This window comes from Coregonus clupeaformis, chromosome 10 (assembly GCF_020615455.1).
Source record: "Coregonus clupeaformis isolate EN_2021a chromosome 10, ASM2061545v1, whole genome shotgun sequence".
NCBI classification, from domain to species: domain Eukaryota; kingdom Metazoa; phylum Chordata; class Actinopteri; order Salmoniformes; family Salmonidae; genus Coregonus; species Coregonus clupeaformis.
The window spans coordinates 54286432-54313062 of NC_059201.1; the positions used below are offsets into that span (position 1 = coordinate 54286432).

General features: G+C 42.0%; 1 protein-coding gene across 1 annotated transcript in view; it reads right to left on the reverse strand.

The window, feature by feature from the left end:
• Positions 1–5219: 5219 nt before the first annotated feature.
• The window catches only part of LOC121575571 (alpha-1-syntrophin-like), a 68441-nt gene continuing 47029 nt past the window's right edge, over positions 5220–26631 (reverse strand). The window contains exons 3-8 of the mRNA XM_041888749.2: positions 24869–25061; positions 23929–24118; positions 19886–20016; positions 18744–18940; positions 17381–17568; positions 5220–6954 (exon numbers count right to left, since the gene is read on the reverse strand). Coding sequence (XP_041744683.1) covers positions 6862–6954; positions 17381–17568; positions 18744–18940; positions 19886–20016; positions 23929–24118; positions 24869–25061 — 992 coding nt within the window. The 3' untranslated portion in view covers positions 5220–6861. The remainder of the gene's footprint in view (positions 6955–17380; positions 17569–18743; positions 18941–19885; positions 20017–23928; positions 24119–24868; positions 25062–26631) is intronic.

Consider the following 26631-nt stretch of genomic DNA (forward strand, 5'->3'; position numbering starts at 1 on the left):
CTCAGAGACAATGTGACTCAGTCATACACCATCACCACTCAGACTCAGAGACAATGTGACTCAGTCATACACCATCACCACTCAGACTCAGAGACAATGTGACTCAGTCATACACCATCACCACTCAGACTCAGAGACAATGTGACTCAGTCATACACCATCACCACTCAGACTCAGAGACAATGTGACTCAGTCATACACCATCACCACTCAGACTCAGAGACAATGTGACTCAGTCATACACCATCACCACTCAGACTCAGAGACAATGTGACTCAGTCATACACCATCACCACTCAGACTCAGAGACAATGTGACTCAGTCATACACCATCACCACTCAGACTCAGAGACAATGGGACTCAGTCATACACCATCTCCACTCAGACTCAGACACAATGTGACTCAGTCATACACCATCACCACTCAGACTCAGAGACAATGTGACTCAGTCATACACCATCACCACTCAGACTCAGAGACAATGTGACTCAGTCATACACCATCACCACTCAGACTCAGAGACAATGGGACTCAGTCATACACCATCACCACTCAGACTCAGAGACAATGGGACTCAGTCATACACCATCACCAGTCAGACTCAGAGACAATGGGACTCAGTCATACACCATCACCACTCAGACTCAGAGACAATGTGACTCAGTCATACACCATCACCACTCAGACTCAGAGACAATGGGACTCAGTCATACACCATCACCACTCAGACTCAGAGACAATGTGACTCAGTCATACACCATCACCACTCAGACTCAGAGACAATGTGACTCAGTCATACACCATCACCACTCAGACTCAGAGACAATGTGACTCAGTCATACACCATCACCACTCAGACTCAGAGACAATGTGACTCAGTCATACACCATCACCACTCAGACTCAGAGACAATGTGACTCAGTCATACACCATCACCAGTCAGACTCAGAGACAATGGGACTCAGTCATACACCATCACCACTCAGACTCAGAGACAATGTGACTCAGTCATACACCATCACCACTCAGACTCAGAGACAATGTGACTCAGTCATACACCATCACCAGTCAGACTCAGAGACAATGTGACTCAGTCATACACCATCACCACTCAGACTCAGAGACAATGTGACTCAGTCATACACCATCACCACTCAGACTCAGAGACAATGTGACTCAGTCATACACCATCACCACTCAGACTCAGAGACAATGTGACTCAGTCATACACCATCACCACTCAGACTCAGAGACAATGTGACTCAGTCATACACCATCACCACTCAGACTCAGAGACAATGTGACTCAGTCATACACCATCACCACTCAGACTCAGAGACAATGGGACTCAGTCATACACCATCACCACTCAGACTCAGAGACAATGTGACTCAGTCATACACCATCACCAGTCAGACTCAGAGACAATGGGACTCAGTCATACACCATCACCACTCAGACTCAGAGACAATGTGACTCAGTCATACACCATCACCACTCAGACTCAGAGACAATGTGACTCAGTCATACACCATCACCACTCAGACTCAGAGACAATGTGACTCAGTCATACACCATCACCAGTCAGACTCAGAGACAATGGGACTCAGTCATACACCATCACCACTCAGACTCAGAGACAATGTGACTCAGTCATACACCATCACCACTCAGACTCAGAGACAATGTGACTCAGTCATACACCATCACCACTCAGACTCAGAGACAATGTGACTCAGTCATACACCATCACCACTCAGACTCAGAGACAATGTGACTCAGTCATACACCATCACCAGTCAGACTCAGAGACAATGGGACTCAGTCATACACCATCACCACTCAGACTCAGAGACAATGTGACTCAGTCATACACCATCACCACTCAGACTCAGAGACAATGTGACTCAGTCATACACCATCACCAGTCAGACTCAGAGACAATGTGACTCAGTCATACACCATCACCACTCAGACTCAGAGACAATGTGACTCAGTCATACACCATCACCAGTCAGACTCAGAGACAATGGGACTCAGTCATACACCATCACCACTCAGACTCAGAGACAATGTGACTCAGTCATACACCATCACCACTCAGACTCAGAGACAATGTGACTCAGTCATACACCATCACCAGTCAGACTCAGAGACAATGTGACTCAGTCATACACCATCACCACTCAGACTCAGAGACAATGGGACTCAGTCATACACCATCACCACTCAGACTCAGAGACAATGTGACTCAGTCATACACCATCACCACTCAGACTCAGAGACAATGTGACTCAGTCATACACCATCACCACTCAGACTCAGAGACAATGTGACTCAGTCATACACCATCACCACTCAGACTCAGAGACAATGTGACTCAGTCATACACCATCACCACTCAGACTCAGAGACAATGTGACTCAGTCATACACCATCACCACTCAGACTCAGAGACAATGTGACTCAGTCATACACCATCACCACTCAGACTCAGAGACAATGTGACTCAGTCATACACCATCACCACTCAGACTCAGAGACAATGTGACTCAGTCATACACCATCACCACTCAGACTCAGAGACAATGTGACTCAGTCATACACCATCACCAGTCAGACTCAGAGACAATGGGACTCAGTCATACACCATCACCACTCAGACTCAGAGACAATGTGACTCAGTCATACACCATCACCACTCAGACTCAGAGACAATGTGACTCAGTCATACACCATCACCACTCAGACTCAGAGACAATGTGACTCAGTCATACACCATCACCACTCAGACTCAGAGACAATGTGACTCAGTCATACACCATCACCACTCAGACTCAGAGACAATGTGACTCAGTCATACACCATCACCACTCAGACTCAGAGACAATGTGACTCAGTCATACACCATCACCACTCAGACTCAGAGACAATGTGACTCAGTCATACACCATCACCACTCAGACTCAGAGACAATGTGACTCAGTCATACACCATCACCAGTCAGACTCAGAGACAATGTGACTCAGTCATACACCATCACCACTCAGACTCAGAGACAATGTGACTCAGTCATACACCATCACCACTCAGACTCAGAGACAATGTGACTCAGTCATACACCATCACCACTCAGACTCAGAGACAATGTGACTCAGTCATACACCATCACCACTCAGACTCAGAGACAATGGGACTCAGTCATACACCATCACCACTCAGACTCAGAGACAATGGGACTCAGTCATACACCATCACCACTCAGACTCAGAGACAATGGGACTCACCTGTATGTCGTCATTAGCCTGCAAGAGAAAGACGACCCCCTGAAAGGTTGAACATTTAGTTTAGAGACTAACCTCCGACATTAGGGCAGAGTACAACCCAGGGTTAAGTCTGGGAACTGAGGCAGTCTACCCTCTTTCCCTAGTTCAGGAAAGGTTATACTGAAAAGTTCCATTGTTACATTAAGAGAAAATGTTTCTTAAAGATAAAGACTGTAAAGAAAATAATATGCAAAACAGTGAATATTTACTTTTTCCTTATGAGGCATCAAAAGTAAAGGGGGAAGAATATGTTGTGTATTGATATTCTACTTTGTCCCTTCTACTTACATACATCGGAATGCTTGGAATGTCTTGTCCTGTGAAATGTATTACACAACGCCCACGTTAATTTCTACTGTCTCATGTCCTTATATTAGTTGTGTAAGTAATACAGTGTGCTATCCAACTTCTTCAAGGTGAGCGAGTTATAAAGCATAGGATAGGAAACACCAAGTTAAGCGTAGTGTAATGATATTATTGTTGTTATTTTTTTAATGACGTTTTGATAGTTTAATTAATTTATGAAAGTCCATTAGCATAGAAACAGAGGACTCAGAGAGTGTAAACAAAGGGGAACATTGTAACTTGCTGTTGTTAGGGATATGTTGAGAATTATGAAAATGACATGATGAAAATATATTTATGAGATAAGATAATTATTAATACCTTTTTACAAATTGGTTATTTAGAATTGTATAAGAGTAGCCTAGTTAGTTGAATGAGAGAGAGAGACAACTGAAAACTGTGTAGAAGAGAGAAGCACCAGATAAACATTATTTTAAACCTTATCTTCAAGGTTTAAAATTCAGGTCCAAAGATTTAATCGTGTACACTACACTACAAGACCAGCGGTTCTCAAACTTTTTGGGGCCTTGGACCCCTTTTTGATGGCTAAAACCAGCCAAATAGTGTTAGTAGTTTAAAGGATAATAAAAAAAACTAAAACAACTGTGGTGCACATTAATGTTATAAAGTTATCGTTCTATTTATCACTATCGCATCAATTCAGGCAATTTATGGCATTATGGATTGTTGTCCCTCTCGCCCAGCTCTTTGTACTACCATGGTACATTTTTGTAACAGAAAGAAGCCATGGCCATCCAATGAGGACTGAGTTGATAGTTACTTCATTTGATGCCATGTCAAAATGTTGCTTTGTGGGTATGAAGTGGTGATGTGGACTGGGGTTCCCATCCTGGGTTGGCCGCACGTTCCTTACGAAAAAAGATTGCATGCAAGTACTACGTTCAAAATAACATTGTTTTTATGTTGTGCAGTAGGCTTATTTTGCAGTATATTACTGCAGTTACAGGCAGTCTAACTGCAGTACAATGCAGTTGGGTCAATCCACCAAAAGAGTACCTTTCAGGTAGTGAAACTTGGTCCAAAAAAACTATTAATTTCACCTAATTTTAACATTCTGTCATAAGGAGCACATGTTCAACTTCATAAAAAACATTGTTTTCCCAATTCAAGGGATTAAATAAATTAAAAAAGATTATAATAAGTGCCAATTAAGTGGGTTGAAATGTTCCTAGAAGTCTGAAAAACATGACAAGGAACATGTCAAAATGCAGATTTTTGGCACATTAGTAAGTCAGATTTATAGAATTTTCCATGTGGTCTATATTAAAGGGCCCTTCATGTAACATAACAGGCTTAAATATCTGTGAAAAATGTCTACTTAAAATATCAAAGGGAAGCAAAATGTATGCTATTCATGGAACGACCCAGTTATACTTGAACTGCAGTACACTGAAGTTATTAGGAAAGTACTGCGTCCAAAATAACACAGTACACTGCAGTTACTGCACTTTTGGGGGCGGGATCCCTATTACATATGCAGCTTGTCAATCAAACTGATATCTAGAGATCTACCAATAAAGCACAGTAAAAGTTACATCAAAGTTTATTACACTTTTATATACAAACAACGCTGCAAGGCACACCGTTTGTTTAAATAAGAATATACAATAAATGTTTCTTCTTGAAAGCAAACAAGTTTTAGTTTGAAATATATATTAATATAGGTTTGTTTAGCATTTTAGAGAGAAGGCCACGAGTAGTGAATATTCTGTTGACACAAAATAAATGGGGGAATTGAACACATACGTTGTCATGTAAACTATAGACCCCATTTCTGTTCATTTTCAGTTGGTTTGCGATGATTTCTGTAAATGCACACTAACAAAAGGACTAACACTGTATAAAAACTGCGTCATTAGTCCCCAACAAGCTGATATCTTTCAAATGCATCAGTGATTTTGGCTGTAGTTGTTAAGAAGATAACATATTCAACTAGCTTTGTAAGGACTTAAAAAGGTTTCAATATAACACAACGCAGTACCTGTAGCATATACTCCGATAACCCATTGCTCTTTCAATAGGAAACACTTTCAATGTATTCATTGATAATGTTATACCTAGAGCCAAATACATACATATATGTATACTATATAGTTACATACACCTGAAGTTATATGGCTGCATATGTGAGAACCATTCCATCGATCTTTCCTTAAACTGAAAATTATCTAGTTTTGAGGGACAACTTCCTAAATCTAAAGTGGTCGTAGTATGCACTCCATCGACAGAAATGATACCGTGTCAAACTCTGTATATACTGTATCTATAAATGCATAGTAATCTTATGCATAAAGTAATTCAAGTTAGTTTGAGGGTGGAGCTTTTGTTGAGTGAAATTACTAAACAGTGGCAATAATCCGTTTGGTGCCTGTATCTAAATGTCTGGATTTAGGTGTTAACTTAAAATGCGCTTTCTGACATATAGTTTATCTTCATGTTGATGTTGGTTTTGGGAAACATTTATGAACCTACTAAAGAAATGCAGAGTCAAAAGGCTTTTCGCTGCACTCAAAATGTCTCTGAATCAGCACTTGGAAAACTGCTCTAATAGCAGACATAAAATAATGTTACTCAAAATGGCAGCCAAAACATACAAATAAGAGAAATAAATTAGGGCAAAACAGTAAACCCTCTGAATAGTTACACACAATCAGTCAACAGTGCATGTAAAAGTTGAAAATTGTTTAACCTTTTTTTTTGAAGCCGTTGTAAAATCAATGGTGCCTGTTATAACCGCTCATAAGAGGTTATATCAATTGACTTATCACTTATGACAACGGACATGCTTTGACCAATGAAACAATCAAATGCAATTCAAACATTTAGGCCTTAGAGCTTGGCAACGGTGCTATGTAGGCTGTCATAGGTGTACGTTTGGCTCTCGTAAGTTGACATCCTCTTAGGACAGATGTTACACTTACGACTGATAAGGGCCTTTGAAAGCATAATTATTGCAGGTACAGTATATCTTCAATCCACTCGCTTTCCACTTTGATTCTGACCAACGGTGGCCCTTGGTAAGAGTTTGGTGGGGGTTTGAAACAGAGTGGTGACATCATATCCTCTGCAGTGACATCACATCCTCCTAAAGTTAGTCATGGCTGCGTGTAAATACGCTTGGGTGGTTCGGTGGTTTTTCAGGTTGGGTAGGGGAGGTCAAACTGTTATCATGCTAACAGGCCTAGCCGCTTGACCTTAGCAGAGAGGAAGGAGTGGATGATGAACACCATGGTCTTCGGGCAGGAGTGGAGGTCCAGTTGCTGCAAGGGAGGGAGAGGAAAAGGGAAGAGAGAGAAGTTGAAAAGTTTACTCTGTATTTAAACTTTTTTGGGGGTTCGAAAATGGGGTTCATCATGGGCCCGATTCAGACTTAGGAAATCTATTCCTTATTTACACGTTTTGATTTAAGCACTTCTCAGTAGTTGGTTTTCAGACTTACTTTATGCAGGTGCATAACAGGCTTTGCAGGTGTAGCAACTTCCGCACACTGAATAAATTGAATTTAAATATATTTTTAAAATTTAAACTTTATTTAACTAGGCAAGTCAGTTAAGAACAAATTCTTATTTACAATGACGGCCAACACCGGCCAAACCCGGACGACGCTGGGCCAATTGTGCGCCGCCCTATGGGACTCCCGGCCGGTTGTGATACAGCCTGGAATCGAACCAGGGGGTCTGTAGTGACGCCTCAAGTACTGAGATGCAGTGCCTTAGACCGCTGCGCCACTCGGGAGCCCAATATACTCTGATCTTGTATATTATTTAGAGTTAGGAAAGTATTACTTTTTTTTTTTTTTACTATTTGGAGAACCTTTACGCTGTCATGACTATCCCTGGTTGAGGATCTAAGGCCTCACATCAGCTTGGCAAATGGCCGACAACAACCAGATCCTCTTACCCACAGGGGGCTGTGCCGGTCTTGACACCTTAATACTGCCATAAATTAGAGATAGATTCTCCTATCTCTGGCCCTCTAGTATGGTGAAAGGAATGCCTTTGTTTCAGATACTTTTTACCGCCCAAAAACTTTAACATCCAACAATGAACATTGGGACAATATATTTCAACATCCAAACATTGGGAATGATGAGAAATGGAATATGGAAAATGAATGTATATTTTGTGATGTCATTAAAAATTGTATAAAGGCGTTATAATGAAAACATTGTGACTTGAAGAGCTTTTACACTGTGTATATCAGGTTTACATATTTTACATTGTGTAGAAAATATCAAGGAGGAAGACAATGTTTTCATGAAGATAGGAATGTGATTTGAGCTTTATAACGAAATCAGAGTGATAATAATACTTTTGCCTCGTAACTAGCCACACCCGAGGGAGCTCAGAGAGCGTGTCAGTATGACAGAAACGCCCCTCTTTACCAGAGTGCATAAAAGATTGAGATAAGAATGATCAGATCAGACTAGACGGACCTCAAGCTGCAGCTTTTGTCCATATTGATCCCGACCCTGAAAATGAACACGTGGTGAAGACGACAAAGTTGCCTCCACTAACAATCAATGTTCCGGCTGAGTAGCTGTTCTAAGTACTGTATCTAAGAAGGTGAATTTAAGTGGGACCATCTTGTTACTCTCTTCAAGACATCATCTACTACACTGCTCTCATCACACCACAGGGTATCATCGACACCGCTGATTAGCCGTCCTCAGAAGACCACTTCCAGAATGAGTGAAAGTAAACAGACAACTAAGAAGAAGGACATTGTGACCTCTTGTGGACAATCTGAGCCTTACATCTAAAAGGCCATCCGAAAGAGAAAGCCCAATCGACCCCTTCCCACGAAGGCCTGGGTCCAACAGAGATACACAACGAAGACCTCCAACACGTAAATACATGCATTGCTTTTCTTCCCAAACGGGCGGCAGTTCCGGGAAAAGTATTAGGATTACTGTGAGGGTAGGTCCATGTGTATCCAAGTGTTTTCTCTCTCTCTCTCTCTTTAACTCACCATCTTTTGTAACAAGTGTCATATTGTGTTAATCCGCTAGGGACCCGTTTTCATTGTATTAAGTTTCTAATCCCTACCTATAATGTGTACGTGTTTGTATCTCATGTTATCATTTTTAATTAGTTAGTAGATAAATAATTAAATCCATTTGTGTGGTACGGAATGATCAGTAAGACCCGGGTTCGTGGAAACTTAAAGAGCCTACGACTTTCAGAATGAGACTGATATGAGGTAAATGATTAATAAATGACTGTTAAATGATAAGAGATATCTAGATATCTTTAGAGTTAATTCGGGAAACGGTAACTCATTAAACAACTTTTCCCGTGGTGCCCCAAATTCCTAATGAGTTAATTGTTACATGATTAATTTAATCTATTCGATAAATAATAGTCATCACAATAATGAAAGTCAAGTCACGACAACGCATTAAATATATTGGTGAATAAAAAATACAGTGCTTTGATTCGTCCTGAAAGTTGCCATATTAAATTGTTTAATCCATGATATATTGGAAGGTGAGAAAAGTGTACAATAGGGGTTGACCAGTAGTCCTCTAAATCTACCCTAATTCTCACTAATCATGGAACTGTATGACAACTGTCCAGTCGTTGTGAAATGTGGGCCAGGCTCCAGGTTTAAACTGTTACTTATGGTCTGTGTTACATAATGAGTCAAATAGGTTACATGTTCCAAATTATTGCACAACTTGTACTACGTTAGCCTAATATGATCCACTATTGATAGCGATCCTCAGGAACAACCACACAAACGTGATAGAGGAAAGAAAGGTGAACTAACGATGTAATGGAATGATGAAAAATGTAAGGAACTAACACTAAAGTGACAGTTATAAATGTATATAGGTATAACTGACGGTGGCTACCGATAGTGGCTAATATTTAACATGTAACAAATTGTAAAAAATACAGTGAAAAGTCTGGGCATATAATTCTAGAAATCATAAATCAACTCGGTAGGTTTGGCACTATACTGTCATTTGCACATGGCGACAGAAGCCTATAGCTTGGGTCTCCACATTTCAAATCTGCAAGTTACAAGGCCAGCATTTCATAAACTTCACTGTGGAAAAGGTGATTGTTGATATGCTTCAGTTTGCTGCCATGTGACTGGTTTCACATTTGTCTCCAGAGATCATAAGGTAAAATAAATATAAAACAATTCTCATTTATATTTACAATCCCCTTCTCCAAACGGCATACTCATTTACCTAGCTCTTATTAATAGTTATTTTATTTATATTTAGTAAAAAAAAATATTCTTAGGGGGTAGATCAGCTTTAATATTGCAGATAGATTGTAACTTCCATCAATGTAATTGTCTACATCACTTCCAATCCCCCATATATTTTTTCACAAATATATATACAATACCAGTCAAAAGTTTGGACACACCTACTCATTCAAGGATTTTGTAGAATAATAGTGAAGACATCAAAACTATGAAATAACACACATGGAATCATGTAGTAACCAAAAAAGTGTTAAACAAATCAAAATATATTTTATATTTGAGATTCTTCAATTCCTGACATTTAATCCTAGTAAAAAATCTGACAAAGAAATGATCAGTCTATAATTTGAATGGTAGGTTTATTTGAACAGTGAGAGACAGAATAACAACAACAAAATCCAGAAAAACGCATGTCAAAAATGTTATAAATTGATTTGCATTTTAATCAGGGAAATAAGTATTTGACCCCCTCTCAATCAGAAAGATTTCTGGTTCCCAGGTTTCTTTTATACGGGTAACGAGCTGAGATTAGGAGCACACTCTTAAAGGGAGTGCTCCTAATCTCAGCTTGTTACCTGTATAAAAAACACCTGTCCACAGAAGCAATCAATCAATCAGATTCCAAACTCTCCACCATGGCCAAGACCAAAGAGCTCTCCAAGGATGTCAGGGACAAGATTGTAGACCTACACAAGGCTGGAATGGGCTACAAGACAATTGCCAAGCAGCTTGGTGAGAAGGTGACAACAGTTGGTGTGATTATTCGCAAATGGAAGAAACACAAAATAACTGTCAATCTCCCTCGGCCTGGGGCTCCATGCAAGATCTCACCTCATGGAGTTGCAATGATCATGAGAACGGTGAGGAATCAGCCCAGAACTACACAGGAGGATCTTGTCAATGATCTCAAGGCAGCTGGGACCATAGTCACCAAGAAAACAATTGGTAACACACAACGCCGTGAAGGACTGAAATCCTGCAGCGCCCGCAAGGTCCCCCTGCTTAAGAAAGCACATACAGTGGGGAAAAAAAGTATTTAGGCAGCCACCAATTGTGCAAGTTCTCCCACTTAAAAAGATGAGAGAGGCCTGTAATTTTCATCATAGGTACACGTCAACTATGACAGACAAATTGAGATTTTCTTTCTCCAGAAAATCACATTGTAGGATTTTTTATGAATTTATTTGCAAATTATGGTGGAAAATAAGTATTTGGTCACCTACAAACAAGCAAGATTTCTGGCTCTCACAGACCTGTAACTTCTTCTTTAAGAGGCTCCTCTGTCCTCCACTCGTTACCTGTATTAATGGCACCTGTTTGAACTTGTTATCAGTATAAAAGACACCTGTCCACAACCTCAAACAGTCACACTCCAAACTCCACTATGGCCAAGACCAAAGAGCTGTCAAAGGACACCAGAAACAAAATTGTAGACCTGCACCAGGCTGGGAAGACTGAATCTGCAATAGGTAATCAGCTTGGTTTGAAGAAATCAACTGTGGGAGCAATTATTAGGAAATGGAAGACATACAAGACCACTGATAATCTCCCTCGATCTGGGGCTCCACACAAGATCTCACCCTGTGGGGTCAAAATGATCACAAGAACGGTGAGCAAAAATCCCAGAACCACACGGGGGGACCTAGTGAATGACCTGCAGAGAGCTGGGACCAAAGTAACAAAGCCTACCATCAGTAACACACTACGCCGCCAGGGACTCAAATCCTGCAGTGCCAGACGTGTCCCCCTGCTTAAGCCAGTACATGTCCAGGCCCGTCTGAAGTTTGCTAGAGTGCATTTGGATGATCCAGAAGAGGATTGGGAGAATGTCATATGGTCAGATGAAACCAAAATATAACTTTTTTGGTAAAAACTCAACTCGTCGTGTTTGGAGGACAAAGAATGCTGAGTTGCATCCAAAGAACACCATACCTACTGTGAAGCATGGGGGTGGAAACATCATGCTTTGGGGCTGTTTTTTCTGCAAAGGGACCAGGACGACTGATCCGTGTAAAGGAAAGAATGAATGGGGCCATGTATCGTGAGATTTTGAGTGAAAACCTCCTTCCATCAGCAAGGGCATTGAAGATGAAACGTGGCTCGGTCTTTCAGCATGACAATGATCCCAAACACACCGCCCGGGCAACGAAGGAGTGGCTTCGTAAGAAGCATTTCAAGTTCCTGGAGTGGCCTAGCCAGTCTCCAGATCTCAACCCCATAGAAAATCTTTGGAGGGAGTTGAAAGTCTGTGTTGCCCAGCGACAGCCCCAAAACATCACTGCTCTAGAGGAGATCTGCATGGAGGAATGGGCCAAAATACCAGCAACAGTGTGTGAAAACCTTGTGAAGACTTACAGAAAACGTTTGACCTGTGTCATTGCCAACAAAGGGTATATAACAAAGTATTGAGAAACTTTTGTTATTGACCAAATACTTATTTTCCACCATAATTTGCAAATAAATTCATAAAAAATCCTACAATGTGATTTTCTGGATTTTTTTCCATCATTTTGTCTGTCATAGTTGACGTGTACCTATGATGAAAATTACAGGCCTCTCTCATCTTTTTAAGTGGGTAAACTTGCACAATTGGTGTCTGACTAAATACTTTTTCCCCCACTGTATACAGGCCCGTCTGAAGTTTGCCAATGAACATCTGAATGATTCAGAGGATGGGTATTCCAGCATGACAATGACCAAAAACACACGGCCAAGGCAACAAAGGAGTGGCTCAAGAAGAAGCACATTAAGGTCCTGGAGTGGCCTAGCCAGTCTCCAGACCTTAATCCCATAGAAAAGCTGTGGAGAGAGCTGAAGGTTCGAGTTGCCAAACGTCAGCCTCGAAACCTTAATGACTTGGAGAAGATCTGCAAAGAGGAGTGGGACAAAATCCCTCCTGAGATGTGTGCAAACCTGGTGGCCAACTACAAGAAACGTCTGACCTTTGTGATTGCCAACAAGGGTTTTGCCACCAAGTACTAAGTCATGTTTTGCAGAGGGGTCAAATACTTATTTCCCTCATTAAAATGCAAATCAATTCATAACATTTTTGACATGCGTTTTTCTGGATTTTGTTGTTGTTATTCTGTCTCTCACTGTTCAAATAAACCTACCATTAAAATTATAGACTGATCATGTCTTTGTCAGTGGGCAAACGTACAAAATCAGCAGGGGATCAAATACTTTTTTCCCTCACTGTAGGTCAGTTAGGATCACCAGTTTATTTTAAGAATGTGAAATGTCAGAATAATAGTAGAGAGAATGATTTATTTCAGCTTTTATTTCTTTCATCACATTCCCAGTGGGTCAGAAGTATACATACACTCAATTAGTATTTGGTAGCATTGCCTTTAAATTGTTTAACTTGGGTCAAACGTTTCGGGTAGCCTTCCATAAGCTTCCCACAATAAGTTGGGTGAATTTTGGCCCATTCCTCCTGACAAAGCTGGTGTAACTGAGTCAGGTTTGTAGGCTTCCTTGCTCGCACATGCTTTTTCAGTTCTGCCCACACATTTTCTATAGGATTGAGGTCAGGGCTTTGTGATGGCCACTCCAATACGTTGACTTTGTTGTCCTTAAGCCATTTTGCCACAACTTTGGAAGTATGCTTGGGGTCATTGTCCATTTGGAAGACCCATTTGCGACCAAGCTTTAAATTCCTGACTGATGTCTTGAGATATTGCTTCAATATATCCACATAATTTTCCTTCCTCATGATGCCATCTATTTTGTGAAGTGCACCAGTCCCTCCTGCAGCAAAGCACCCCCACAGCATGATGCTGCCACCCCCGTGCTTCACGGTTGGGATGGTGTTCTTCGGCTTGCAAGCAACACCCTTTTTCCTCCCAACATAACGATGGTCATTATGGCCAAACAGTTCTATTTTTGTTTCATTAGCCCAGAGGACATTTCTCCAAAAAGTACGATCTTTGTCCCCATGGGCAGTTGCAACCATAGTCTTCCTTTTTTTTTGACGGTTTTGGAGCAGTGGCTTCTTCCTTGTTGAGTGGCCTTTCGATATATGACTAGTTTTACTGTGGATATAGATACTTCTGTACCTGTTTCCTCCAGCATCTTCACAAGGTCCTTTGCTGTTGTTCTGGGATTGATTTGCATTTTCGCACCAAAGTACGTTCATTTCTAGGAGACAGAACGCGTCTCCTTCCTGAGCGGTATGACGGCTGCGTGGTCCCATGGTGTTTATACTTGCTTACTACTGTTTGTACAGATGAACATGGTACCTTCAGGCATTTGGAAATTGCTCCCAAGGATGAACAAGACTTGTGGAGGTCTAAAAAAACAATTCTGAGGTCTTGGCTGATTTCTTTTGATTTTCCCATGATGTCAAGCAAAGAGGCACTGAGTTTGAAGGTAGGCCTTGAAATACATTCACAGGTACACCTCCAATTGACTCAAATGATGTAAATTAGCCTATCAGAAGCTTCTAAAGCCATGACATTATTTTCTGGAATTTTCCAAGCTGTTTAAAGGCAGTGTCAACTTAGTGTATGTACACTTCTGACCCACTGGAATTGTGATACAGTGAATTATAAGTGAAATAATCTGTCTGTAAACAATTGTTTGAAAAATTACTTGTGTCGTGCACAAAGTAGATGTCCGAGTGGTTGAAAAATTTGTTTTAATGACTCCAACCTAAGTGTATGTAAACTTCCGACTTCAACTGTATATACGATTCTTTAAAAAATATATTTTCCTTTATTACTTTCCAACCCCACCACCCCTTCCCTAATTGGAGTACACAAGTGAACAACAACGCTTAGGCCTCTACTACCAACTTATACATACTATATACATTTTATGGACACAGTACATTTTTACAATAGAGATATTTTGTTTGTTTTTACTCCTGAACTTCCTCTACCCTCAACCTCTCCGATCATTTTCATGATGTCCATCTGGTTATCTTCTATATGCCATATCTTTCTAACTGTGCTCTTTCACAAAAGCTCTCAACCTATAACCTATATACTTATTATGGACACAGTATGTTTTACATTAGTTATCTTGTTGTTATTAGTCCCAACCTTCAGCTCCATTCAACCCCTCCCATATATCTCTTAACACCATCCATATTGTTTTTCTATTTGCCATATATTTTTCAAATGTAATGTGATGTTTCACAAAAGTTCTGAACTTTTCTATTCTCATAGTTTCTACAGATTGTAAATTGAAAATAAACATTTTTGCTAAAAGTATTATTATATTATTGATCGATTGACTATGACTTTTCAGATCACCCAGTAATGCTATCTGAAAGGTTAGCTCCAGGTAAATATTGCAATTCTTCAGCCATTCCTGGACCTGTGACCAAAAACAAGCTACAAATGGACAGTACCAAAACAAATTATCTAATGATTCTGTCTCTTCGCAGCAAAATCTGCAGAGCTGGGAAGATTGTATCCCCCATATAAATAACATTCTATTGGTAGCAAGAATTTTATATAATATTTTAAATTGAAATATTCTAAGTTTTGAATCTGGCGTTGTTTTGTGTATCAGTTCATAAACCATGTGCCATGGAATCGGTACGTCAGAAATCTCTTCCCAACTATTTTGCAATCTATATGGGACAGCTGTCAATCCTTTGGTCCTTAAATGAAACTGGTATACTTTTTTATTTATATCAATAACTCTTATCAATTTATAAATTACAGTGCATGGAGAATGCTGTTACTTCTATCGGGAAAAATAAAGTAGATGTGGTTCCATTTGGAACCGACAGGTTGCTCGACCTTATTCATCATTTCATCATGCGTAAAGGTGGTGGAACTATGAGGGAAGTAAGTCAAGGTCAGAATATGGCGTATCTGTAGACACACCTCCTCCACACCTTCATTTCTTTGATCTCCACACCAAACTAATAGGGGGTGAATAGCATTCCCTTCTCATGCTTAAGTTCAAGCTCAGAAAATGTAGAGAGAAAGGTGCATTAAAAGGGAATTACGTTCCCTTTACGCACACTAAACTCTGGTCGGAATTAGCCCCCATGTGAACAAGAGAAGGAAACCAACAGCAAAGGAGAGAGAGAGAGAGAGAGAGATGGAGAGAGAGAGAATGACAGGGAGAGATGGAGAGGGAGAGAGAAAGAGAGAGAGAGAGAGCAAGAGAGAGAGAGAGCGTGAGAAAGAGAGAGAGAGAGAGAGAGAGAGAGAGAGAGAGAGAGAGAGAGAGAGAGAGAGAGAGAGAGAGAGAGAGAGAGAGAGAGCCCCAGGACAACAACAACAACAACACAATTAGACCCAACCAAATCATGAGAAAACAAAAAGAGAATTACTTGACACATTGGAAAGAATTAACAAAAAAACAGAGCAAACTAGAATGCTATTTGGCTAAACAGAGAGTACACAGTGGCAGAATACCTGACCACTGTGACTGACCCAAACTTAAGGAAAGCTTTGACTATGTACAGACTCAGTGAGCATAGCCTTGCTATTGAGAAAGGCCGCCATAGGCAGACCTGGCTCTCAAGAGAAGACAGGGTATGTGCACACTGCCCACAAAATGAGGTGGAAACTGAGCTGCACTTCCTAACCTCCTGCCAAATGTATGACCATATTAAAGACACATATTTCCCTCAGATTACACAGACCCACAAAGAATTCGGAAACAAGTCCAATTTTGATAAACTCCCATATCTGTTGGGTGAAATACCATAGTGTGCCATTACAGCAGCAATATTTGTGACCTGTTGCCACAAGAAAAGGGCAACCAGTGAAGAACAAACAACATTGTAAATACAACCCATATTTATGTTTATTTATTTCCCCTTTTGTACTTTAACTATTTGCACATCGTTACAACACTGTTTATAGCCATAATATGACATTTGAAATGTCTCTATTACTTTGGAACTTTTGTTTTTACTGTACATTTTTTATTTTATTTTTCACTTTTGTTTATTATCTATTTCAGTTGCTTTGGCAATGTAAACATATGTTTCCCATGCCAATAAAGCCATTTTAATTGAATTGAATTGAATTGAGAGAGCGAGAGAGAGCGAGGGGGGGGACAGATAAACACAGAGAGAGGCCCACAGAGAGAGCGCCTGTGCACAATTTGGCTTTGGTTCACAATTATTAGGCTATTACCATCAAGTTATGTGTTACTGTTGCTGTTGAGTCGCCAAAATGCAAAGTCGTTGAGAAGGACTGTTCCATATCCTCATATATTGTAGGGTCCATTATTTTCACATAATTTTGCCCAATACCTGCACATGGAACAGACCATCCTCTAAAGTCAACAGGGGTGACGTAACCCCCCTCTACTCTTGTCCATGGCATCATTTCCGAGGTGTAATCTTTCTATGGGGAGAATGTCAGCGTGAACGAACACGGATGAGGGAGAAAGACAGAGTAAACAAAAGAGAAAGGAGGAGAAAAAGAGAGAGACACCAACCAACCAACCAACACCAATAACCAAACAGTCAACAATCCAACTCACAATCTCCGCCTCGGGCCCTCCGAAGTCGAGGAAGATCATGCGCACGCCGTCGTCGGAGGACATGCGCAGGCGCTCGAAGGGTTGCTGGAGGAGCACCGTCTTCCTGATGCCCATCTCCTCTGTGAACAGGGAAAAGCCCTCGTCGATGTGAACTCCCAGGTTGCACTCCTTCCCGTTCCAGCTGCAGGCTGCCAGGGAACACGGGGGGAAAAGGGTAACACAGGTAAGGGTATGATGAAGGTTGGTCACTAACGGCCGGTTTCCCAGACACAGATTCTTCATTCTTCATGGAGATTCTTCATTGACCTTGCTTTTTAGCCCAAGACTAGGCGTTCTAGATGAGAGCATCTGCTAAATGTTGTAAATGCTGTCCTGTTTCTGTTTCACTCCCCTTACAAAACTGAATACTAAAGGTAGAGTAGTTTATTGACTGATCTGTTCTCAGAATAAATGACAAGGACAGCTCTTATGAGACATACTTCCCGACATTGATCATATAGTCAGTCTGAATGCAGACAGTTGCAATTAATTGATTTTGTAGGTGCAGGCTAGATGTGGCTGCCTCCCATGAATGCAATGAGTGACTTCTTATTGACAATATGTTGCACCACACCACAAAACCAGTAGAGTGCAGTACTACCCTATTTAAACAGCCCGACCTGCACATTCTTGCTGTCGGTCTTTGCTAGACTATCTGCTGTTGTTTTGCAGGCATTCGTGATGACATATAAACTTACAGTTGGAGCATTAAAATGTTACTTTTCAAAATACCTGTGCTGCAGCAATGATACACCGTTAATGTGACAAACTCTCTCAGAGGGTGACGCCAAGCAACAAGTTGATTAGCAATCATCTAAAAATAATGAATAATAATAATGTAACGAAATACATTTCTGAAACATGCCCCTGAAGATGCAGTAACATCCACAATGTTTTTTCTTTGTTTTTTGGCGGGGGTAGATCAGCTTTAATATTGCAGATAGATTGTGGTTTCTATCAATGTAATTGTCTGCATCATTTCCAATCCACAATGCTTTTACCTGCACTGCAGTAGGCCTACAGGTTAACTTTTGAAGACTGTGTTAGCCCTCTGAGCTAAAAGCCTAGACATTTTCTCAAGGAGCTAACGCAAGTCCTCCTGTCTCAGACCCCTCATCACATGAGCATGGTTCCGTACTAAAACCCTGTCTGAGACCTGAAGACTTGTGTTAACTTCCCGAGCTCATGCCTAGGCTTATGCTCAGCGGGCTAACTTTGCGGATGCTCCTCGTTCCGTACCTTGTCTGAAACCGGAAGACTTGCGTTAGCTCCCCTAGGCTTTAGCTCAGCAGGCTAACTTCATCCGCTACTCCTTCATCCGTACCTGTGGTGACTTCCTGGATGAGCTCTGCGGCGTTGTGGCAGCCGTCCACCAGCATGTGGGTCCAGGCCGAAAGCTCCTTGGCTGAGTCCACCCGGAACACGTGGGTCTCTACACCCTGCTTGGTGCCCATGCGCAGACCAAAGGAGAGCTCCGAATCCAGCAGGGGAGAGCTCTTCCCCGGCCCCGAGTGGACCAGTCTGGAGGAGGCAGGGATCAGGAGAGGGAGGGTAAGAGAGGGGGAGAGAGATGGCAGGAAGAAAGGGGGCATGGGGAAGGGATAGAGGGGGAAGGTGGTAAGAGGGTGGAAGAGAGAAAAGGGTGGAGGGAGGTGGGAGGTGGGAGAGGAAGAGGTGGAGGGAAAGAGAGGGCAGAGGGAAGGGGGGAGAGAGGAGAGAGACGAGAGAGTAGGCATGAAAGAGAAGGGAGGGAGAGAGGGAGAAAGAGGATAAGTAGAGACAGAGTGAGAAGAAAAAAAGAGAACAGAGAAAGAGGAAAATGAGAGAGAGAACCATGAGGGATGGAAAAAACCCAAAACACAACTTGCTGGTTTTCCTAATCATTTGCACATGAATATGACATCATGCGTGAACATTTTCAATGGGCCATTTATGGAAGATGATTAAGTATGCCAAAAATAATTACAAATGTATTCATAATAGCCCAGTTTGGGGAGTGTTTAAGTATGACTTGCTATTTGGCCAGAATGTCTTGACAGACTCTCTTTAAATACAATACAGGCAAATTTGTGTTCCTCCTAGTTATTATGAGATAATGACTGTTTGACCTGACACAAGTGTGAGGTGACAGGCACGTAAACACATATAAATGACTGGTTTGATGTTACAAAATCTTGCAAGGTTAAACATTTCTACGTGTCTTTTAATTACTGTCTATGTGATGTACTGTATCTGCCAGTTCTGACTGCATTATTTGCACTGGAAAGCACTGGCAAATCAAAGACGGTTTAATAAAAAGCATGAGCTGGCGCACACCCAGAGAACCTTATTTAGTGTAGAGGTGCAATAGCCAGTTCAATTGCTCATCCCTTTAAGAGAGCATGTCCCTTTAAGAAAAGGTAGATTTTTGGGGACATGTTTGGTGTGTACCCGGGGCTGAGGTTTTATATAGTGGGTGTGCCCTACCTGGTTGTGATGAGCGGGTGACTCTTGGCTGGGCTGTTGATGCTGTCTTTACTGTCAGGCAGGGTGGGGTACAGCAGCAGGTCTCTCTCAGTCAGCAGAGCCAGCACCGGTCTCTCTGGACCCTGGGTCGCCTTGGGGGAGAGGACAGACAGACACACACACACACTTTTTATGAATCAAATATCACAACATACTTATGAAAATAATACACACACTGTCGTATAGTCCGATGCTTCCTTGACAAAAGGTTAAGATCAAATATACTAAAGTACAAACAAGGGGAATGTGTATCATCATTTAATCAGTACCAATAACAACGAGTGTCTAGTTTCGGACAATTTGAGGGCAGTTGCATTTAGCACCTTTCATTCTAAAAATATGTTGATTTGTCAGCATTCACGGTAGGCAAGGCCGCTTTAAAACGTTGAAAGAAATATATTATTCTTGGAAAATTCCATGTGTTGTGGTGCTTGATGGTAATGTTCCGTCCATCAAGGGCTTTTACTACATTGTTGTTGGGTTTTGAACAATATGGGCCTAGTCCAGAATTAAAAAGCAGTCTCAATGGCGATTCTCCATTAAAATAATTCTGATTCCAGGACTTAATCTGTGTCTGAGAAAAACGGCCCTATACAGTGGGGAGAACAAGTATTTGATACACTGCCGATTTTGCAGGTTTTCCTACTTACAAAGCATGTAGAGGTCTGTCATTTTTATCATAGGTACACTTCAACTGTGAGAGACGGAATCTAAAACAAAAATCCAGAAAATCACATTGTATGATTTTTCAGTAATTAATTTGCATTTTATTGCATGACATAAGTATTTGATACATCAGAAAAGCAGAACTTCATATTTGGTACAGAAACCTTTGTTTGCAATTACAGAGATCATACGTTTCCTGTAGGTCTTGACCAGGTTTGCACACACTGCAGCAGGGATTTTGGCCCACTCCTCCATACAGACCTTCTCCAGATCCTTCAGGTTTCGGGGCTGTCACTGGGCAATACGGACTTTCAGCTCCCTCCAAAGATGTTCTATTGGGTTCAGGTCTGCAGACTGGCTAGGCCACTCCAGGACCTTGAGATGCTTCTTACGGAGCCACTCCTTAGTTGCCCTGGCTGTGTGTTTCGGGTCGTTGTCATGCTGGAAGACCCAGCCACGACCCATCTTCAATGCTCTTACTGAGGGAAGGAGGTTGTTGGCCAAGATCTCGCGATACATGGTACCATCCATCCTCCCCTCAATACGGTGCAGTTGTCCTGTCCCCTTTTCAGAAAAGCATTCCCAAAGAATGATGTTTCCACCTCCATGCTTCATGGTTGGGATGGTGTTCTTGGGGTTGTACTCATCCTTCTTCTTCCTCCAAACACGGCGAGTGGAGTTTAGACCAAAAAGCTCTATTTTTGTCTCATCAGACCACATGACCTTCTCCCATTCCTCCTCTGGATCATCCAGATGGTCATTGGCAAACTTCAGACGGGACATGCGCTGGCTTGAGCAGGGGGACCTTGCGTGCACTGCAGCATTTTAATCAATGACGGCGTAGTGTGTTACTAATGGTTTTCTTTGAGACTGTGTTCCCAGCTCTCTTCAGGTCATTGACCAGGTCCTGCCGTGTAGTTCTGGGCTGATCCCTCACCTTCCTCATGATCATTGATGCCCCACGAGGTGAGATCTTGCATGGAGCCCCAGACCGAGGGTGATTGACCGTCATATTGAACTTCTTCCATGTTCTAATAATTGCGCCAACAGTTGTTGCCTTCTCACCAAGCTGCTTGCCTATTGTCCTGTAGTCCATCCCAGCCTTGTGCAGGTCTACAATTTTATCCCTGATGTCCTTACACAGCTCTCTGGTCTTGGCCATTGTGGAGAGGTTGGAGTCTGTTTGATTGAGTGTGTGGACAGGTGTCTTTTATACAGGTAACGAGTTCAAACAGGTGCAGTTAATACAGGTAATGAGTGGAGAACAGGAGGGCTTCTTAAAGAAAAACGAACAGATCTGTGAGAGCCGGAATTCTTACTGGTTGGTAGGTGATCAAATACTTATGTCATGCAATAAAATGCAAATTAATTACTTAAAAATCATACAATGTGATTTTCTGGATTTTTTTTAGATTCCGTCTCTCACAGTTGAAGTGTACCTATGATAAAAATGACAGACCTCTACATGCTTTGTAAGTAGGAAAACCTGCAAAATCGGCAGTGTATCAAATACTTTTTCTCCCCACTGTATGTTACATTCCTTGAACAACGTTAATTATTTTTCCTTTTTAAAGCACATCCTACCTATTAGCTGGCAGCTCCTTAGCACAAGGATAACGTTAATGCTAATCCTATTCTCAGAAAACACAGAAAGTTGCTTTCAATAAACTAAACAGACATGTCGTCCAGTCTTCAGTCGGCTGCCTCTAGAGTAGTCGCTAATGCATTTAAACAGAACACAGTGTTTGAGTCCGACATTCCGTATTTCATTCTGTTCATTGCTAATCCGGCTTTCGCATTGCTAAAATGCACATTTTATATAAACTCAGCAAAAAAATAAAAGTCCCTTTTTCAGGACCCTGTTTTCAAAGATAATTCGTAAAAATCCAAATAACTTCACAGATCTTCATTGTAAAGGGTTTAAACACTGCTTGTTCAATGAACCATTAACAATTAATGAACATGCACCTGTGGAACGGTCGCTAAGACACTAACAGCTTACAGACTGTAGGCAATTAATGTCACAGTTATGAAAATTTAGGACACTAAAGAGGCCTTTCTACTGACTCTGAAAAACACCAAAAGAAAGATGCCCAGGGTCCCTGCTCATCTGCGTGAACGTGCCTTAGGCATGCTGCAAGGAGGCATGAGGACTGCAGATGTGGCCAGGGCAATAAATTGCCGTACTGTGAGACATCTAAGACAGCGCTACAGGGAGACAGGATGGACAGCTGATCGTCCTCGCAGTGGCAGACCACGTATAACAACACCTGCACAGGATCGGTACATCACTGGCAACAACGTCGCCTATGGGCACAGACCCACCGTCGCTGGACCAGACAGGACTGGCAAAAAGTGCTCTTCACTGACGAGTCGCGGTTTTGTCTCACCAGGGGTGATGGTCGGATTCGCGTTTATCGTCGAAGGAATGAGCATTACACCGAGGCCTGTACTCTGGAGCGGGATCGATTTGGAGGCTCTGACATGCACTGTCAACTGTGAGACCTTATATAGACAGTTGTGTGCCTTTCCAAATCATGTCCAATCAATTGAATTTACCACAGGTGGACTCCAATCAAGTTATAGAAACATCTCAAGGATGATCAATGGAAACAGGATGCACCTGAGCTCAATTTCGAGTTTCGTAGCAAAGGGTCTGAATAGTTATGTAAATAAGGTATTTCTGTTTTTTATTTTTAATATATTTGCAAAAATGTCTAACAACCTGTTTTCGCTTTGTCATTATGCGGTATTGTGTGTCGATAAAAATGAGGATAAAAATTAATTTAATCAATTTTAAAATAAGGCTGTAACGTAACAAAACGTGGAAAAAGTCAAGGGGTCTGAATACTTTCCGAATGCACTGTATATCCTAAAAAATTTGTACATGTATTTTTTCCCCCTATGGGAACAGCTGATGTTACGGACGATGTTGTTTGGAATTCACTCAAGGGCCACATTAGCTGACCAGCCAATAGAAAGGCCTTTCTTGGTTAGGTTCGAATCATTTGGAAAAAATAACAAGTAATTGGGTTCAAATACTATTTGAAATCATTTCAAATATTTTATCTGTCCTTGATTGAGCTTGTCTGTTGCAATAGAACAAATAGAAAAGTCTCAAAAGTGCAAAACCCGCCCACCTGGCACTCCCGGCACACTAGGGGTTCCGACACACCAATAGTTTTTGCTGGCTGAGAGTATTTAGCACCTGTGCAAGCCTTAAAGCAAATGCTCAAAGTATTTGAAAGATTTCAAATATTATTTAAACCCAGGCCTGGCTGCCATATAAATGCATAAAATCAAACACAAACTAAGATTTGACCCTTGACCCTTTGTACCTGTTCGGTGATCCAGCCCATGTGTTTGACCTCCAGGCCCGCCTGCATGGCCCTCAACTCATCCCTGACGCAGGGAACCAGGCCCAAGACCCCGACCTGGATGGCATTGTACCAGGACTGGGCCATGGCGGGGTCCTTGGCCCTCAGGAACACTGAGCTCTTTCTGCTAGACGAGATCACCTCAAAGTACCTGTGTGAAGGGGAGGGGAGAGAGGGAGAAAGAGAGGGGACAGAAAGAGAGGGGGGAGCGAGAGACAGGGCGAAATAAAAGAGGTAAGAAGAGAAAGGGGGGAGACAAACACAAGAAAACAGTGTTCGCTGTGGTCAGCTCCCTGGTGAATGCACTAAAATCCACATTTTGATGACCCTTGAAGTTGAGGAGGGTCAATTAGCTATCCTCCTGTGACAAATGAATTTACATTTTACTCTCTCTCTCTCTCTCTCTCTCTCTCTCTCTCTCATCATGTAACTCAGTTCCCCATTAGCCTGTGCCAAGTCCCCAACAACCCGATGTGCCGGTTTTCAGGGACTGCTTTTCAGCCGCAGTACCTGTTCTCTGTGAATGCACTAAAATCCACATTTTGATGACCCTTGAAGTTGAGGAGGGTCAATTAGCTATCCTCCTGTGACAAATGATTTTACATTTTTATATGAAATATAATATATTTTATATTAAAGGAAAATATTCTCATCCCCTTTACCTCTGGACAAAGTAGTCATGTTAACTTGACATGAGATGATTCTAACCTAAACATAGTTTGTTGGGTAAAGAAACAGTAGCCCCCTGGTATTCCTCTATTCTCCACAATGTGTTACATTGACCGAAACATTAGTTTGAGCCCCAATAAAGCTCATTGTGGAGAATACAAGAGTCTCTCTCTCTCAAGTCCCCAACAAACCGATGTGCCGGTTTTCAGGGACTGCTTTTCAGCCGCAGTACCTGTTCTCTGTGTCCGGGGGACACTGTTTCCTGGTCACCTGGCACATTTTCAGTGGGATGGTCCTGGCCTCTTTCAGCTCGGCAGGAGGGGCGTCTGCGCTTTTCTGTGACGTGGCAGGGGGGGAGTCCCAGGGTAAGGGTGCACCGGGGGAGGTGTTCTTAAAAAAGGCTGACATCTCCTTGATGTATTTCACTGAGAGGAAAAAAGAGATGAGGGGAATTTGTATTAAGGGGATTCATATTGAGAGGGAAAATAAAACTAAGAACAATTATTTGAATTTTAAAACTATAAGGGCCGGTTTCCCCGACACAGATTAAGCCTAGTCTTGGACTGAAAAAGCATACTCAATGGAGGATTTGAATTGAAATGACTTTTTAGTCCACGACTAGGCTTAAACTCGGTTAAGGAACGATTGAGGGCCGTTTCCCAGACCCAGATTAAGCCTAGTCCTAGACTAAAAATCTCAAATGAGAATGCTTTTTAGTTCAGAACTACGCCTTATCAGTGTCCGGGAAACCGCCCCTCAGTGTTTAGCTGATGGAGTGTGCATGAGAGTGTGCATGAAGTTGGAGTTTGGAGTAGAGCCTTGGCTCCTATCAATGTTGTGAACTTCATGAGAGAGTGTTCTCTTTCACTGCTTTGACCAAATCCTGATCCTCTGCCCGCCTTGCCTGTCGTGCACGCACGCCTTCTCTCTCTTACACATGCTTCTCACACATGGCCTATTCCCACACAGGCACACCACAAGAGTTAACAGCCTGCTCATTCACTCACCAGACACACACACTCACATGGCAACCGCACATACGCACAAACACACATGCATGCTTTCAAGCCCACGCACATACACTCATATGTACGTGCACACACGTGCATGCTCAAACACACAAACACACACTCCTCCTCCAGAGTGGTGGTGGTTCTGCTGCCCACTAGACTGTGGTATGGGGAGCCAGTGCAGGCTGGGGTATAAATAGACCAGAGGACGGGACAGAGGGACCAGAAGGGTACGACTCAGGTTTCACTGGGGAGGTGTGAAGTGGTCCTCTCTCAGGGGACAAACAGGGGCTTCCTCCGACCCCAAAATAGACCCCCTAGTCAGTCAGTCAGTCAGTCAGTCTCTCCGAGACCTACCAAAGAGTCAGAGTCAGCAGTATGCTCCAGTGTTTTCTATAAGCGCAGGCCGTTGGCTAAACAGCCGATAACAGACTCTGTAAGCCGCCTACTTTTTCCATTTAATAAATTAACTATGTTTCTTTTCATTTAAAAGTTTAAATTCGCTTGTCAGAAAAGACAGTTTAGCCTTCTCCTGCTAGAATGAACGATATTCATCTATTGATAGGACAGGCGCCTGTCAGTCACAAAGCGAGCAATGAAAGGGAAAGACTTCTGGTTTGTCAGTCTGCTGTATGTCCCCTCTCTCGGTACATGTGTTCTTTTTGTGCGCTGTGGTTGGCTGCAGTCTAATTTATTTTCACGGAGGAGGGAGAGCATGATGCTTCTTCATCGTCTCCTGTGAGTGAATTTACACGTCCCATGTAATGCACTGTAAGTAATAAAGATGAGTTGAAATCCACGTAATTATTGTTTTGTGGCACATTTATTTATTTCCTTTCACGTGTTTCATAGGCCTATAGAGTCACGGAGGCGGAGCGCATTGGCTATTTACTGTGCTTTAATAGGCCCTTTTCACGATGACGTCATCTAACTTCCGCCTTTCCGCGTAGCAGGTTAACTTCACTTCCGTTCGCCCGTAACCTGA